This window comes from Eimeria acervulina, genomic scaffold (genome assembly GCF_000499425.1).
Source record: "Eimeria acervulina Houghton genomic scaffold, Eah_scaff257, whole genome shotgun sequence".
In the NCBI taxonomy this organism is placed as follows: Eukaryota; Apicomplexa; class Conoidasida; order Eucoccidiorida; family Eimeriidae; genus Eimeria; species Eimeria acervulina.
Window position 1 is genome coordinate 22,959 of NW_013549955.1, and position 17,648 is coordinate 40,606.

At 45.6% G+C, this 17,648-nt stretch overlaps 4 protein-coding genes across 4 annotated transcripts in view; 2 read left to right on the forward strand and 2 right to left on the reverse strand.

Moving 5' to 3' along the window:
- Positions 1-1,788: 1,788 nt before the first annotated feature.
- EAH_00028920 (hypothetical protein) lies at positions 1,789-2,187 on the reverse strand (the record flags this gene model as incomplete). Its single annotated transcript, XM_013396267.1, has 1 exon — positions 1,789-2,187. The coding sequence occupies one exon, from the start codon at positions 2,185-2,187 to the stop codon at positions 1,789-1,791; it is 399 nt and encodes a 132-aa protein (XP_013251721.1).
- Positions 2,188-2,356: 169 nt separating this feature from the next.
- Positions 2,357-3,566, reverse strand: EAH_00028930 (hypothetical protein; the record flags this gene model as incomplete). The annotated part of the gene is made up of 3 exons (XM_013396268.1): positions 2,357-2,597; positions 2,821-3,056; positions 3,279-3,566. The coding sequence occupies 3 exons, from the start codon at positions 3,564-3,566 to the stop codon at positions 2,357-2,359; spliced, it is 765 nt and encodes a 254-aa protein (XP_013251722.1).
- A 2,353-nt stretch (positions 3,567-5,919) lies between these two features.
- Positions 5,920-9,897, forward strand: EAH_00028940 (hypothetical protein, conserved; the record flags this gene model as incomplete). The annotated part of the gene is made up of 1 exon (XM_013396269.1): positions 5,920-9,897. One exon carries the CDS (start codon positions 5,920-5,922, stop codon positions 9,895-9,897), a length of 3,978 nt encoding a protein of 1,325 aa, XP_013251723.1.
- Positions 9,898-14,992: 5,095 nt separating this feature from the next.
- The window catches only part of EAH_00028950 (hypothetical protein), a gene marked incomplete at both ends in the record, with an annotated part of 4,043 nt that continues 1,387 nt past the window's right edge, over positions 14,993-17,648 (forward strand). Inside the window, one exon of the mRNA XM_013396270.1 lies at positions 14,993-17,557. Within this exon, the coding sequence (XP_013251724.1) occupies positions 14,993-17,557 (2,565 nt within the window). The remainder of the gene's footprint in view (positions 17,558-17,648) is intronic.

Below are 17,648 nucleotides of genomic sequence, written 5' to 3' on the forward strand. Positions count from 1 at the left end.
ACAACGTGTTCCACGTGTCCCAGCTACTCCCTCATCGTCTTCGTTAGCTCCGCCAGAAGCCGAAGTTGGATGACCACCCACCCGCGATGAGGCCCGCAACCCGACGGGTCAATGCGTCGTCAATAATATTTTAGACCAGCGCGGCACTGGGGACGACACCCAGTACCTTCTCAAGTGGCGGGGTACCCCCGAAGGTCAAGCCACATGGGAGCCAGATCACAGCCTAACCGGATGCCCAGCCTTGGTGCGGGCTTGGAGAAACAGAGTTAGTCACACAGACACACACACGCACACAGACACACACGCACACACACATACATACACACACATACATACATGCATACATACATACATACACACACGCGCGCACACACACTCACACACACACACACACACACACACACACACACACACACACACACACACACACACACACTTCACACATCTAAATTATAAAGTTGTACAAAATAGTCAAGCAGTGAAAAACACGCCCAACAACTTTGCACGGGAACCGGCAACAAGTCAAGAATGCCTAGGATGGTGGGGACATGTAGGCAGCAAATACTGCACTCAGTGAAATAACGGCACACACAGCATCGATGAGAGACTTTGAGACTGGGCAGGCGAGGATTGAGGCCACTAGTCATCGCCCTAATAACGCCAGAATGATAACACTATCAGTATTCACCGCAGTAGCAATTCCGATAAATGCTCTTGCAGAGCTTTGCATAGCTCTATCTAAACAGGTGTAGAAGAGAACTCCCACTATGCGACTAGAAGATAGAGCCCGAGCGTGAGTCGAGACACAGTAAAGAAAAAAATAACAAAACAATCCCTTACAAATAGGAGTTAGGTTAAATTCTGCTTCCACGCACACACCAAACCACCAAATATCATCTAGGTAACGACTTTGCATCGTTGAGCCGATGCTCTATGCGAGAACGCGTGAAGAACCAACTTTGGGAGGTAGCCTAGAAGCAGCACTTCCCGGACAGATAGGAATGAAACGCGATTAAAAAATAGGCAGTGACTGAGTAACGACTTCACTGATAGCGGCGCACGGAATACGTAAGTCGCTGCGAAAACCGGAAGCCTGAGCAGCACACGCAGCACGGCATAGCAAAGCAACCAAGCAAAGGGAGGTAGCTCGGAGCACAGCTGGGAGAGAAGACCAACATAGACCTTCCCAACGCTTCCAGGTCCAGGTTCTAGAAGAGCGCGGATGCTGGAAGTTGCTGCAGTTCAGGGATCACTAACAGAGCACAGCAGAGCACAGCAGTGCGGAGAACAACGCAACCCTAGGAGTGGCTCAGGGTATCCACGACCTCTCGTAGAGGCCCGAGTCTGCTGACGGCGGAAGGCGCTAGAACAGCGATAGGAGAGGGTGACAGCCCTCCCTGAAATAGGGCTAGAGCGGCGGGTCAATGGTTAATTCCCACCACCAGCCGTTCGAAACCATCTAGCTCAGGGGTAAAGATGACACGCATAAGGAATGGAAAGAACCGATCTCGGGAAGCAGTTTCTGTAGTGAACAGAGCTCACCCGGCTGTTACAACGTGTTACCTTAGGATGCACTACAGAGCGGCATACTAAATATCTAACGCTGAACACGGCAAAACCTTAAGGGGCCCTAAAACATCCAATCACGAATTTTACAACCAAAATCCTGTTCCACTTAATTAAGTGTCCCTCGCCGCTCAACGATGAGACGTGCCTTCTATGTCTCCCCGGATTCAGGTAAAGCCAGTATGCGGTACAGTCCCTGCACATTTGCCTTGGCCTGCTGAACTATATTCCCTCGGTACAGTCGCCCCTGCCGAAGGTACCGAGGGCCCTGTTCCTCTTAGGTGACGACCGTAGGATGGGGGTACCCTCCGCCGGCGACATGCCCGCCACTTCCCTTGCGAGTATATCATATACCTGCTCTGCAGGGGTCCTCTGGCTCACTTCTTTAGCGCTGCCCCCTCTGTCTTTCGGCACCTGGCCGAGCTCCCGGTAGCTGGCACCATTCCCATTCACGTAGGTACGCCACTTATCCGACTGAAAATACCACGCCACTCTAAGCGCGGTCGACCAATCAAGCCCCGACTCTCCATCATAGGGTTCAAGCCCAATCAAGAAATCTCCTGTGGGACACTCTCGTCCATACCGCGTCGTCGACCTCACAACGACACGGTCAATGCGCATATGTTAGCCATTGGTCACCGTCAACCTACCCTCTTCTGAAGGACGCCGCGTCTTCAGCTGTAAAAGTTCAACTATTTACTTAATGAAAATTTGAGAGGCCCCCGTATCCAGGAGCGCCTCGCTTTGGCTCCCGGCCTCGTCCACTCTTAGATCAGCAGCTGTACCCACGTTACACAATGTGCCGTCTGTTGATAGGATAGGCCTGCCTCCCGGCACCTCGCCACCATGGCACCACAACATCCTCGTCATCCGGGCTGGTGGGCTCGTCTGATCCCTCTGCTCCCCGTTCGCAGAGGTTACCTGGCTCACGCCTGGCCTCGTCTGTTTCTCCCCTAGTTTCCTCAACCTCTAGTTGAGCGCCCAATATCTGCGCGTCCCCTGTGGTTTCGGCAGCCTCTGTCGAGACGGTTCTGCCCCCCCACCTATCATCTTCTTCCCCCACTCCGCGGATACTGGGATGCTATTAGTTCCTGTCAGTACTGGGCGCAGAGCCCCTGTGCCTTTACTTTCATAACATACGTTGGCTCTCCCAACCCGCGTTCTCTCTACACTAGCGAAGGGCCCTCCATTGCCCTCGTTACTTTCCGTTTCGCTTGCATCAACTTATGCCGCATCTGCCTGTTCTTGGCCAACCTGTCATCTCTCGTTCCCACCAAGCGCTTCAACTCAACTGACGCCTCTTGCCAGGTACAGAAGTGCCTTTGGCCGTTGTCACTGAGCGCAAGAACCACATCCTCGGGTAGGAGGACTTCGAAAATCCGTTCTAGTTCTTCCCGTGTCAGCTCACCCCCTAGGCTCACAGCCATAGAAAATTCACCCGAAGACTGCACTGGGTTGCTATTCCACTTGATTTCAGCTATGCTCCCCATCTGCTCATACTTCGGCAACCCACAGAGTCTAGGGAGGAACTCCCTCTTGACCGCGCTTCATTCCTCCAAGTCTATAGTTTTGTCGAAGAGATACAACCAGAAATCTAGCGCAGGGCCAAGTAGGTATTGGCGAATTTCGATTACCCAGTCCCTGCGGGGTATTCGCTTATTCTCGAACTCCATCTGTAGTAGACGTAATAAACTTCGCCTGCTACTGCATACGTTAGTCTCTGTCCACGCCTCTTCGCTAGACGCCATCTTGTCACGGTCGTGTGAGCAGTGCCGTGGATTTTGGTGGGCAAGTCTCTTCAATGGAGCAATGGGTGTTTCCTCGTCGTCTGTATCCAATTCACTCTCTGATTCGTAATACGGCTCTCTTCTTCTGGTTCCGATCCTTGGGTTCCGCCTAGAATCTTTCCGGTCGCATAGGTGCATGCGTGTAACGGGCTGAGACAAACTGGATCTGCTGACGAAACGACTCAACAACAGCCGCAAACGCGGGCTCAACATGAGTGCCAGAGCTCTCGGGTTGTAACATCTCGGAGCAGCCCCAAATGTAGTGAACAGCGGGCATAGCTCTTACTACATGTGTACCGTATGTCAACCGAACTGGGTTCAGAGACTGCACCAATGCACTAACGCAACCTATCAGGCCTATAGCAACTCAATAATTCAAATAAACGAGTCTGAAACATATTCTAGTCCCGTACCCTTAAAGAGGAAAATGCCAGAGGAATAATATGATGCCTGACTCTGCCTTGAGTCAGGCAGCTGCTCCAGAAGTCTAATCGCCAGCCACATAATCCCGGCGTGGTTGCGGAGCATTCTTGACTTGATCACCCTAGATTCCCATCTATTGTATTGCCATTATCTCCATTCGCATCGTATTAGTTCTTTGCATCTGACAAGATCTCTAAGGCATCACTTCAGTTCCATTGTAATGCCTGTGCACTACAGTTCCAGTCCGAGCAAGGGGGCAAGTTGCACTGTACAGAGCACTGCAATGGGCTCTCCGCTGAGTCTCTGGCGGTCTAGTTCGCGATCAAGCACAATATAAGGAATATTTAGTACTTGACAAAGAGCTTTTAGAGCAAGTTTGTGGGCAATTAGGCTACGAGAGCCTACATCCCCTAGGGTATAGGGTATAGGGTCTGGCTGGCCCGCGAAGGGTCGGCCCTAGGGGTCAGGCGGGCGGCACAAACACCCATTGGGCACTCAATATCTGGATCAGGCATTTGAGATATACGGTCCGTAATTGGGTGTTTTTAGGGTCCTTTGAAGAGAAATTGCCATGTGCGGCGTTAGACATATAGTGTGCACCTATGTAGTGCAGTGTCGCGCAACACGTAGTAAGGGCATCGGGTGATAGCTATTCATTACAGCTATCGCTGCTGCTACTGCTGCTGCAGCTGCAGCAGCAGCAACTCCACACACTCAATCGACATGCAAAACGAGAGGAAACTTCTTGCTGCATGCAATACAGGCACAAGAACAGCAGCAGCAACAGCAGCAGCAGACTGCTGCTGCTTCAAATGGATAAGAGAGACAACCGCACAGCAGCAGCAGCTGAACAGCTACTGCTGCTGCTGTTGCTGCTGTTGCTGCTGTTGCTGCTGTTGCTGCTGTTGCTGCTAGGTTTGGTGTATATGCTAAGCAGCATTTTTCCTTGCACGTTTATATTGTGCGAGATACAGCGAAGAAAACGGCTGCTTCTTCTCTTTTATTAGTGGAAACAAAGTAAACAAGGGAAAATAAATACAAACAAACGAACAAACAAACAAACACAGCAAAGAGACACTATCGGTGCACAGGATCGTGATCGTGTGCTGCTGCCGCTGCTGCTGCTGTTGCTATTGCAGCCGCAGCAGATATAAAGAATCAGTACATAATAAACGAAATTCATAATAATAACAAAGATAATCAAACTGTAATTAATTTGATCTCGTTGCAGCCTTTTCATAGCGCCTACTACGTTGAGAAGGAGACGCCCAGCAGCAGCAGCAGCAGCATCAGCAGCCGCAGCAGGACCAGCTTCAGCAGCAGCTTGTTATTTTCATTGACAACGAAAGTGGGAGGTGAGATTTTCTGCTGTTGTTTCTATTTCTGCTGTTGTTGTTGTTGCTGCTGTTGCTGCTGCTGCTGTTGCTGCTGCTGCTCTTGGGGAGTCTCCTCCTGGCACGCACGGACGAGCGGTCCGCCTGTGTAACAGCAGCAGCAGCAACAGCATCTACAGCAACAGCAGCAGCTATACAGCTGTCGTGCTGCCTATTCGTGCATTTCTTTGGGCGTGCTTACTTGTTGTTTCTTCTTTTCTTTCTATGTTTAAAGGTCCTCGGCAACAACAAAATTTTATGCTGAGGCACAATAGAAGGTTGCTGCTACTCAGCGATTTTCTGAAATCGCAGTCTCTGAGCACGTTCTCGTGGGGATCGTCTCCTCCTGGATCGTTTTTTTTCTAGTATCGTTTCCTTTGGGATAGTCTCCTCTAGGATCGATTTTTCTGGGATATTCTCCCCCGGGATCGTTTTTTTTTCCGGGATCGTCTTGTGGGGATCGACTCCTCCGGGATCTTTTTTTTTTCTGGGATCGTTTTTTGGGGATCGCCACTTCCTGGATCGTTTTTTTATGAGATCGTCTTGTGGGGATCGTCTCCTTTCTACTTTAAACAATGCACTTTAAGAAGTGCAGCCGATTTAAAGAGCCCCCAAACTCAAAGGGCGGCTGTGCACGAATCTTTTCGTCATCAGTATTATTATTGTTAATCTTCTTCTTTGCTGCTCCGGTATATCCTGCAGCAGCAGCAACAGCTGCTGCTGCAACGTCACCATTGTCGCCAGCATCAGCAGCATCAATAGGAGGAGAGATGCAGTCTACACCTCGTGCATCTCCCTCAGGTCCCCAGCAAGATCAGCAACTCTTTTATGCAGGGGTCTCAGACAAAGACAATACTCCAGAGACATTTCCTTTGAATGAAAATCTTCTTGATAAGGAGGGAGAGCCTATGAATGCAGCTCTTTCTCATTCTTTCAATACTCCGGCACAGCTGCGCCGCACAGTTTTATTGTCTTTATTTGCTGTTTCTTCTCTTGTCTTTCTTCTTTTAATGTGCGGCTTCCGAATTAAACATTCTCGGGTGTCTAGGCACCTCCGCAGACTCGCAGATTCTGAAAAGCCCTGGGATAAATGCGAGGGAGATGGGCCCCCTCATGAAGCTGCTGCTGGTGCTGCTGCTGCAGCGGCAGCTGGAGCAGCAGAAGCAGATTCAACAGCAGAGGCAGGATCGGAGACAGAACCACCAGAACCAGAAACAGCAGCAACAGCGGCAACTGCAGCACCAGAGACACAAGGTGAAGACGCGCCTGAAGGAGGAGCAGGAGCAGAAGAAAACGAGACAGAAGGAGAACCAGCAACAGCAGCAACAGGAAAAGAAGAAGCAGCAGACGGAGCTGAGGCAGAGACTGACACAGCACCTGAAACAGAAGCAACAGCAACAGCACCAAACGAACCACTCCCTCCTATACCAGAAGATCTAGCAGAAGGAGCAGGAGCAGAAGTAGGAGCAGCAGCAGGAGGCGAAGGACCACCAGATCCAGCAGCAGCAGCTCCAGCAACAGCGCAGGAAGGAGCAGCAGGAGCAGAAGGAGGAGCAGACGAAGCAGCAGCAGACGGAGAAACAGCAGACGGAGCAGCAGCGGAGGCGGGACCTGCACGGGTGTCACTAGACACAGCAGCAGTAGCAGCAAGAGTAGCAGCACAGCAAAGAGTAGACTACTTTTTAAGGGAGTTAATGGATATGTGGGAGACAGGAAGACAACTAATGCAGCACCTACGGGATTGTGACCGTGCTTCTCTTGCGGAGATGCTGCTGAAGATTGCTGGAATGGAGCTGTCCACAATAGCAGCAGCGGCAGCAGCAGGAAGCCTACACGTAGCATCTGCAACGAAGAGGAAGGTACACGACCTAGCTACTGCACTTCTACAGCAGGGGAGTCTGGAGCTGATGAAGGCGGGCTGCAACATCGGATTGTGGGACGAAGACCTGAATGGTAGCAGCAGCAGCAAGGACAACAGCAGCAGCGCCACGCAGGCGCTGCTTTTCTTAGGGGCCTTAACAGGTAAATCACCAGCACTATGGACGACGCGTACTTCATGGACGGAGCCGTCTCAAGAGGAAGCAGGGGCAGCAGCAACTGTTGCTGCTGTTGCAACTGCTGTAGCACAACAGCAATTCTTGAGTTATTATCCACCAGCAGCAGGTGCTGCTACTCCTTTCTGGGGACAATATTTACAGCCACAGCAGATGCTGCAGCAGCAGATGCTGCAGCAGCAGATGCTGCAGCAGCAGCAAGGGCTGGTGCCGCCGCAGACGCCGGTGCCTCTGCTGCAACAGCAGGACACTGCGCTGCCGCAGCAGACGCCGCTGCCGGAGCAGGAGCAGCAGCCGGAGGAGCTAGAGCTGCCGCAGCTACAGCAGCCTGTGCTGCAGCCGACAGTAACTCTGGAGCCGCACCCTGGGCCGGCGCAGCCGACGCTGGTGCTGCCGCCACAGGTGCCGGCATGGATGCCGCCACAGGGATGGATGCAGCCAGGGGTGCTGCTGCCTCCAGGGATGCTGCTGCCGCCTCACGCGCAGCCTTTCTTAGTGCAGCAGCCGCAGCATTTTCCAGGGTTTCTGCCGGGTCGTGGCTGGCCTCCACCAACACCTGTAGTGCTTTTGGGGCCCTCTGAAAGAGGAGCAGCAGCAGCAGCAAGCGGGCGCAGTGCGAGTGTGCCGCTGCTGCTGCTGCGGCGGCACGGTACATCCAGACCAAGTGGGTATGACAGCAGCAGCAGCAGCAGCAGCAGCAGCAGCAGCAGCAGCAGCAGCAAGGGCAGCAAGACCAGAAAGAGGGGAACCAAGGGTGCCAAGCGCCGCAGGCGCACTCTGACCGCCGCTGATATTCTGTTTGGTGCTGCAACTGTCGGTAGAATGTGCGTTTCAGAAGTAACGTGGACTATGCGACAGCTTTCTCTCACCTTAGCCCCCGATGCCTCTCCTACATTTTCATTTCACTTTCCTCGCTTTCCTTCTTCTTCCTCTTCCTCTTCTTCTTCTTCTTCTCCCTCTTCTTCTTCTTCTTTTACTTTTCCTAGTTTTCCTCCTCAAGAAGATGTAGATCTATGTTTGCGTATTGTAGGAGGATTGATGCAAGTAAGACTAGAGCAGATAATGCTGCAGGGTATATTTTCTACTGGTATTAGACATGTTGAAGAGATAGCAGGCTGCGACCCGTTTAGTTCGTCTGCTGGCATTCCTCCTGTTCACAACTTAACTGTTTCTTCGACGAGGAGGCAAGTGAAGGAACTTCTTGCAGTACGAAGTAATGTTACGGGGCACCATGCTCAAGAGCAGCAACAGCAGCAGCAGCAGCAGCAGCAGCAGCAGCAGGAGAGGCTTAGGGAGGTGCTGGATCGGTATGGGAAGGGCCTCCTCACTGATGCACATGAGAGAGAAGCTGCAGCACTATCAGATGCTGCTGCTGCAGCATCTTCTGCTGTTGCTGCTGTTCTTTATTCAGAAAGCGGCAGTACAGCAGCAGCAGACGTAGATGATGATTTTGATGATGATTCTGTCTTTTACCCACCATCTCCAACTGAGCGTTTTTCTTCTAGCTCTCCACCCCTTTATGAGTCTTATCGTTTGCCGTCTTCTTCTTCTTCTTCTTCTTCTTCTTCTTCTTCTTCCTCTTCTTCTGCTTCTTCCTCTTCTTCTTCCTCTTCTTCTTCTTTTTCTTTTCCCTCTTTCTCTCTCTCTTCTTCTTCTTCTACTTCTTCTTCCAGAGATGCAGATGTAGAAGATAATGATACTGATAGTGAAAGTGACTACGATTATGATTTTGATGATGATGTATTTTATCCTGGTACAGATGCAAGTTCTGCTCTATATGCTTTCTTTAATAGATCCGCTGCTGGTGTTGCTGCTGCTGGTGCTGCTGCTGCTGCTGCTGCTGCTGCTTCCTTTGCTACTGCTGCTGCTGCTGCTGCTGCTGGTTCTGCTGCTGCTGCTGCTGCTGCTGCTTCTAGTACTTCTTCATCATCTTCTTTCTACCCTGAAGGTTTCTCTGGTGTTGCATCTCCGTCTGAGTTCGATTTGCTTTACTTTTCTTCTTCTTCTTCTTCTTCGTCTTTTTCTTTCCCTAACCCTACTCACTTTGCATACCCCCCTTCGCCTTCGTTTGTTTTTCCTCCAGCTTCTTCGTTTTCGATGCCTGTCCCTCAGTCTCCTCCTCCATTTACTTCTCCTCGATTTCCTTCGCCTTATCCTGTGTTTTCATCACCTTCTGTTTTTCACTTCCCTGTTGGGCAGTTTCCTTCTCCTCCTTCCCCATATTTTTCTGCTGCTTCTTCATTTGGTTCTGCTTCTACTGCATTTGCTACTGCTGCTTCTTCATTCGCTTCTGCTGCTTCTTCATTTGCTTCTGCTGCTTCTTCGTTTACTTCTTCTGATTCCGCATTACCTTTTGCTGCTCCCGGTATTCCTTTTGTTGCTTTTGCTACTCTTGGTACTCCTTTTGCTGTTCCTGGTACTCCTTCTGCTGCTCCTGGTATTCCTTTTGCTGCTCCTGGTACTCCTGGTGTTGCAGCTGCCGAGGCTGCTACTGGTGCTGCTGCAGGAGCAGCAGCAGGTCATGAAGCAAAACATCCTCGGCGGCCTCTCCCTCCAACGAAATCACCTAGACGACTTCCCTATCCGTTTTTTGTTACACTTGATACTCAAAATGAAGACAACGAAAACGAAGAAAACGAAGAAAAAGAAGAAAAGGAAAAGGAAAAGGAAGAAAAAGAAAAACACTCGCAGTAAATACGCACTCATTTGCAGCAGCAAAGGCTGCAGCAGCAGCAAGTACTGCAGCAGCAACCGCAGCAAAAGCAGGAGCAGCAGCAGCAGGTGCAGGTGCAGAAGCAGCAGCAGCAGCATTATATGGTGTCTGCTGTTTCTCGCTGTTGTGAGAAGGAGAGCAACAAGAGATAAGGAACAATTATCTATTGAGGTTTATGCTTCACTGTACGACAAGAATAAGTTTAAAAAATAAAATAAAAACGGTAGAGAGAAGAACTTGTAAGGGCTTTATCTATGTGCATTTGTTTAATATGCTTCTTCTTCTACTGTCGCTGCAGCAGAAGCATGCTGCAGCAACAGCACCGACGAATGCTGCAGCAGCAGCATCAAATGCTGCAAATGCAGCATCAAATGCTGCAAATGCAGCATCACATGCTGCAAACGCAGCATCAAATGATGCAAACACAGCATCAAATGCTGCAAACGCAGCATCAAATGATGCAAACACAGCATCAAACACTGCAAACGCAGCGTCAAATGCTGCAAACGCAGCATCAAATGCTCCAAACGCAGCATCAAATGCTGCAAACGCAGCGTCAAATGCTGCAAATGCAGCAGCAAATGCTGCAGCAGCAGCATCAAATGTTGCAAATGCAGCAGAAATAATACAACACCGGCAAATACAGGGACATGGATGCAGCAAGAGCGCCTGCAGGAGCAACTGCAGCAGCAGCAGCAGCAGCAGGAGATAGAAAAGGTCCCGCATGCACGCGCTGCACTGCTGAGAGAAAAAGGATATTTTCTCGCCTTTGCTGCCTCTGTTTTTATTATTCTCTAATCCGTTGCGTTTGTTGTTATTGCTGCTGCTGCTGCTGCAACAGCAGCAGCAGCAACAGGTATATGTCTGTTGTGTTTTATGCATGTTCAGACGCAGCAGCATTATTTATATGCTTCCGATGCATTTGCTGTATAGTGTTTATTAGGGCTATATACCCCCTTAGGCTTGTTTTATATTTATTTTATTTGTTTTGTTTGCTTTTTATTTCATTATTTTGTTGTTGGTGTGCTTGTTTGTTTGTTCTTTATTTTACTTTGCTGCGTTGTGCTGTATTTATGTTTACCTTATTTTATTGTATTTTGAATGTTTCTAGCTGTTTTAGTCTCTCTTGTGTTGTGTTGGTATATATTCTTCTTCTTCGTTGTATATTAGATAACAAATAATAAATATAATTAAATATAATAGTATGCTGCTGCATGCATGCATGCATGCATGTAGATTTACCGACGTGTGGATATGTTTATATGTAAGTGTATTTATGTTTATTAGATAAATAAAGAAAAGATATTCTTTTCTTTATTTATTTAAAACAAACTTTTCTTCCCTCCGACAAAAAATAATAATACCGATCAAGAGTTACTTAGTTCCATACAAATTATTTAAAATAGAAAATATATTAATAGACAAATAAATAAATAAATAAATAGTATACAAATGAATAAGCAACATATCAGCAAATAAATGACTGAATAAATATATAATTGTATATTTTATTTATATAAATAAACAACCAAGCAAATAAATAAATAAAAAATAAATAAAACAGAAGAAATAAACGAATAAATATATAGCTACTCAAGAAAAAGGAACAAATAAATAAACAGGTAAATATAAATATGCTCGTAAATAGATAAATACACAATTAAATAAATACACAAATAAAACAGCCAGCTTAATAATCAGGAAATAACTATATTTAAACCATATTTTTTTATTTATTTCCCCGCCCTTCTGCTTAATAAAATAAAAAATGAATCTAATAAATAGTAAATGATAAATGAATAGACAGTACGTAAAAAAGAATAAATAACAAATAATAAATAACAGGATAATAAATAATAAATAATAAATAAATAAAGAATATGTAATAAAAAATAAGAACAAATAATGAACAAATAAATAAATAATAAAAAACAGTAGATAATAAATAGTAGATGACTACATAGAAAATAAATAAGTAAAAAAATAATAAATAAATAAATAATGGATAATAAATAATTAATGCTATATAGTACATAATAAGTAATAAGTAATAAATAAGAAATAAATAAACAGTAAGTAATAAGTAAAAATAAATAATAAATGCTAAATTGTAGGTATTGAATACATAAATAATGAGCGATAAATAGCTAAATACTGTATAAATAAACAAATAATCTTAACTAATAAATAACAATAACTAATGCATAACTAAATAATAAATAATGAGTAATAAACAAGTAATAATGCATTTAAAACCCAGTAATAAATAATAGATAATAGATAACAGAACAATGGATAACAAATAATAAATAAATAAATAAATAAATAAATAAAAGGTAGATAATAAATAAGAAAATAATAAGTAATAAAAAATAAATAATTAAATAATGGATAATAAATAATAAATAGATAGATAATAGATAGTAAATAACTAAGTAATAGGTAATAAATATAATAAATAAATAATATGTAAGTAAAAAATAGATTATCCATAAATAATAAATAATAACTAACTAAATAATAAGTAATATATTATATATAAATGGTAGATAAGTAATAAAAACTAAATAATAAATAGTAAATAAATAAACAGCAAACAATATATACTAAATAATAAGCATTAGCGAATAAAGTATGAAGAATCAGTAATGAGAATAAAGAAAAGACCTTGAAGAATAACAATAAAGAATAAGCATTAAAGAATAAAATATAAATAGAGAATAAAAACAACGAGAAAATAAACAAAAGAATAGAAGAGGAAGAAAAGTAATAAAACACAAACAGCAGCAAGAGCAGCATCAATATCAGCAGCAAGAACATCATTTGTTTGTTTATTGCTTTGTTTTGTTTGTTTATTTGTTTTATTTGTTGTATTTGTTCATTTGTTATTTTTTGTATTTATTTATTTTATTTATTTGCTTGCTATTTCCTGTAATTCTTTTTTGTCTTTGTTATATTCGCACATCTTCATATATTTTTCTGTTTTTCTTTTTCTTTTCATATATATATTCATCTTTATCCTCCTTTTTATTTTCATTTTTATCTTTCTGTTTATCTTTATCTCTTTCTTTTTATCGTTTTCTTTCTCTTTCTTTTTCTTTGTGTTTTTCTCTTTGTTTTTCTTTTTGTTTTTCTCTGTGTCTTCTTTGAAGTTAGAAGAAGGCAAATATTAAAAGTAATAGATAAAAAATCAATAAAGAAGACAAACCGAAGGAGAGAGAGAGAGAGAGAAAGAACATAAGGGAAAAATATACAAGAAAGAGAAGACAAAAAGATATTCAAAGGATATAACATTAAAGAAAGAAATAATAAAGGAAGACAAACAAGATGAGAAAATAAAGAAAATAAAGAAAAGAGAAAAAAGATATCAGAGAGACAAAAAGAAGAAAGAAAATATAATATAAAAGAATTAGAGAAGATAAAGAAGATGAACGAGATACAAGAAAATAAAAGAAATGAGAGGTAAGGGAGGTTAAATATATTAAATAAATGCAGTAATTTAATTAATTAATTAATTAAGAGAACAAGAAGAGACAGAAGGCTTAGGCGTATATACAGAAGATCGATAGAGGAAACGGAGGAGATGAAGGGGAGAAAAAGATTAAAGGGACTTAAAAAGAAATTAAAATATAAAAAATAAAATAAAAGAAATAGAACAAAAGTAAGAATCAAGAAATGAATAAACAGAAGAGAATGACGTGGCATACTTCTAGTCTCTCTCGAAACTGCTGCTGATGCTGTTGCTGCTGCTGCTGCTGCTGCTGCAGCAGCAACCCCACACACTCAAGCGATATGCAAAACGAGAGGAAACTTTTTCTTGTTGCATGTAGTACACGCACAAGACCGGCAGCAGCAGCAGCACCAGCAGACTGCTGGTGCTGCATATGGATACGAGCGACAACAGCACAGCAGCAGGAGAACATCTACTGCTGCTGCTGCTGTTGCTACTAGGTTCGGTGCAAAGCAGCATTTTTCTTTGTATATTTATACAGTTCGAGATACACCGAAGAAAACAGTTTCTTCTTCTCTTTTTGTTAAACGAAACAAAGTAAACACAAGGAAATAAATATAAACAAACACACAAACGAACACACAGAGCGAAGAGACACCATCGGTGCACAGGATCGTGATCGTCAGCCGCTTACGCAGCTGCTGCTGCTGCTGCTGCAGATATAAAAAATCAGTAAATAACAAATGAAAATTCATAATACTAATGATACATATAATCAAATTATAATTAATTACAGCTTGTTGAGCAGGGTTTATAGTGCCTTCTACGTTGAGGAGGAGAAGTCAAGGAGCAGCAGCAGCAACAACAGCAGCAGCAGCAGCAGCAGGACCAGCGGCAGCAGCAGCACCTCGGGCAGAAGGTGAACGACGCACGTAGAACATTTTTTTCCTTTTGTTTTTTATTTTCAGTGTTTGCTAACGCTTAAATGTTGCTGAAATTTAAGAAAATGCTGCTCTAGACTCCTCGCTCTGGAGGCTTACTATTGTTTTGTTTTCATTTGCTTGTTTTGAGGCCCTAGTAAGTATAGTATACTAATATTTATTCTTCTTCTTCTTGCTTACATGCTGCTGCTGCTGCTCCCTTCTTAGCGGTGTTTTATCTGCAGCAAAGGCTAGAAACCACCAGCAACAGTAGCAGCAACAGCACGATTGAAGTTTGAGGAAAGGCACGTAGTAACGTGCATGCATCAGCAGCAGCAATTCTAGTAATTACTCCATAGCAGGTATACAGCTGCTGGGAGAACCAGTAGCAGAAGAACCAGCAGTAGCTCCAGCAGCGGCAACAGCAGTTGTTGCTGCTGTTGCTGAAGCAGCAGCTACAGTTGCTGAAACAGAAGGTTAGTTCTTGGTGTTTTTATACTCTCCTTCCTCGTCTTCTTATCCTTCTTCTTCTTCTTCTTCTTCTTCTTCTTCTTCTTCTTTGCATGTATGATTGCTTGTTTATTTGTTTGGAGACAACAGCAGCATCTGTTACTGCTATTGATTGTTATTGTTGCTGCTGCTGCCGCTGCTCTATTATTCTGTTTCTTCTTTTTTGTCTTTCTTCTTCTTTCTATTCAGCTTCGAATGCGGGGAAAGACAACAGAAGCAAACACAAAAAAAGAGCAGCAGTACGACTTCTGCATCTCTAGCAGACTGAGTGCTGCTGCTGCTGCTGATGCTGATGCTGCAGCACCAGCAACAGCAGCAGCTGCTGCTGCACCAGCAACAGCAACAGCTGCTGCTGCAGCAGCAACAGCAACACCTGCTCCTGCTGATGCCCCCTGCATAGGCACCAGGGGGATTCGTCACCGCTGCCCTTTTCCTTTGCGGCTCTGCTTCCTTTTATTTGCTGCAGCGGCAGCAGCAGCAATGCCAGCCGCAACAGCAGCAGCAGCGACAGAAACAGCAGCAGCAGCAGCAGCAAGTCAGAGTACAGCAGCAGCAACTACTCGACCCATGCAGAGACAATTCCCTGTCTCTTTTGATTTGCAAGGGATTACTGTTCCTCCTCACTCTTCGCCTTCTGTTGCTTCTGCTGCTGCTGCAGCTGCCGCTGCTGCTGCTGATTCTCCTTCTTTTCCCTCTACTTCTTTTGGTTCTGCTGCACATTCTAGGAGAAGAAAGAGGAGGCAGAAGCAGCAGCATGCAGTTGTGCTTAGAGTTGGTGCTGCTGCACTGATTTGTTTTGCTGCCGTTGTCTATATCGTTTCCCGCTGCGCGATGCTGCTGCTGCAGCAGCAGCAGCGGCAGCAGCGAATAGCTATTTCTTTTGCTTCTTTTCCTAGGAGACTAGCAGAAAACGAAGAAGAAAATGCATGCAACGTAGGCGGAAGTCAAGCTGTGGGAGAAGCAGAAGCCCCATCACCGGCAGCAGCAGCAGCAGCAGCAGCCGCAGAAGAAGAAGAGGCAGCAGCAGCAGCAGCAGCAGCAGCTGCCGCAGAAGAAGCAGAGGCAGAAGCAGCAGCCGCAGCATCAGCAGAAGAAGAGGGAGCAGCAGCAGCTGCAACAGCAGAAGATTACGAAGACGAAGAAGACGATGAAGACGAGGAAGATGATGAAGATGAAGATGATGATGAAGATGATGAAGAAGAAGGAGAAGAAGGAAAAGAGGGAAAAGAACCATTGCCTGAAGAAAAACGAAAGAAAACACCACCAAAAAGAAGAGCAGATAACATTTCAATCGAAATAACGGATAAAAATGCAGTTGCTTCAGCACATGCAGCTTTAGATGCTCTTCTTGAATTAATGGAAACAGCAGCAGCCACGATTCCCCTATTAGATTCAGGAAACTGTTTAGTTGTTCTTGCTTTAGTATTATCTATGATATGTCAGGAGTTTTTCTTTCTTGGCGTATATAGACACCAAGATGTCGAAGAAAAAAGAAGAGCAACGCTCAGAAAGATTGTTACGATAGGGCGGGAAGCGTTTACAGATATAATAGTGACGAAAGGAAAAGATACTAAGCCAGGGAAGAGAGCAGGAGAGATGCTGACGGTGCTGCAGATGCTGGAGCAGCCTCCTGAGACTGTGGACATACCAAGAGATGCGCTAACGCGACGTCTTGTTGAAGACTCTGCTTTGATGCAAACGACCCTACGAGCAGCAACAAAGTCTTTAAGAGCTTTAGAAGGATGGAGTAGCCCTAATGTTGGTGTATATAAAGATGTCTGTACAGCTATAAGACATGCAGCATCACACTCGAGACATGCACGAAGAAAGCGGCTGCAAGCTGATCACCTTGTTTGGGAATGGTATCTTCTTATTGAAGACAGTGTAGGGTACTTAGGCTTATTCTATCATCAGGATTATACTGTTACTGTTCTTCCTGCAACTGAAAGAACAGGCTTAGAGTTAAAAAGGCTGAGGGACAGATATGCAAGACTCCATAAACGAATAGAAGCAGCAAAAAGAGGAAGCAGAACTGCAGCAGATAGGAGACAGGCGAGGAAGCAAGCCAGAGAAGAACGCCTCGCACATCGTCTGAAGTGCGAGCAGCAGCGTTTGATGCTGATGCCGAAGGGGGCAGATGGTCATCTAATGCAGCAGCAGCAGCAGCAGCAGCAGGGGCAGGGGCATGGAATGCCACAACAACAGCCTCATACTCCCCCCTCCTCTCTTGTGCAACAACCGAGTGATGACGCTGCTGCTGCTGCTGGACCCTTCCCGCCTCAGTCAAAATCGGCAGAGAGTTGGACAGAAAGAGCAGTGCACGCACCAGAGTTCATCCCCTCGACTTCATCAACGACGCCGGCGCCGAAGCCGCCTCAGCAGCCCCAGCAGCAGCAGCAGCAGTGGGGCTCGCAGCAGCATCATCATCATCACCACCATCATCATCATCATCAGCAGCAGCAGCCGCAGGGGCATGGAATAACCCGTCAGCCCCATGCTCGCCCCTCCTCTCCTGCGCATAAACCGGGTGATGACGCTGCTGCTGCAGCAGCAGCAGCTGCTGCTGCTGCTACTGCTGCTCCAGATAGTTGGAAAGAAAAAGCACTGCAGGCACCAGAGTTCATCCCCTCGACTATGTCAGCAGCGCCAGCTCCAGCTTCTTCTGCTGTTGCTGCTGCTGGAACCTTCCAGCCTCAATCAAAATCTTCAGATAACTGGAAAGAAAAAGCACTGCAGGCGCCAGAGTTCATCCCCTCGAGTGTTTCAACGCCGCCGCCGCCGCCGCCGCAGCAGCAGCAGCAGCAGCAGTTGCAGCAGCCGAAGCAGCAGCAGCAGCCGTGGCAGCAGCCGA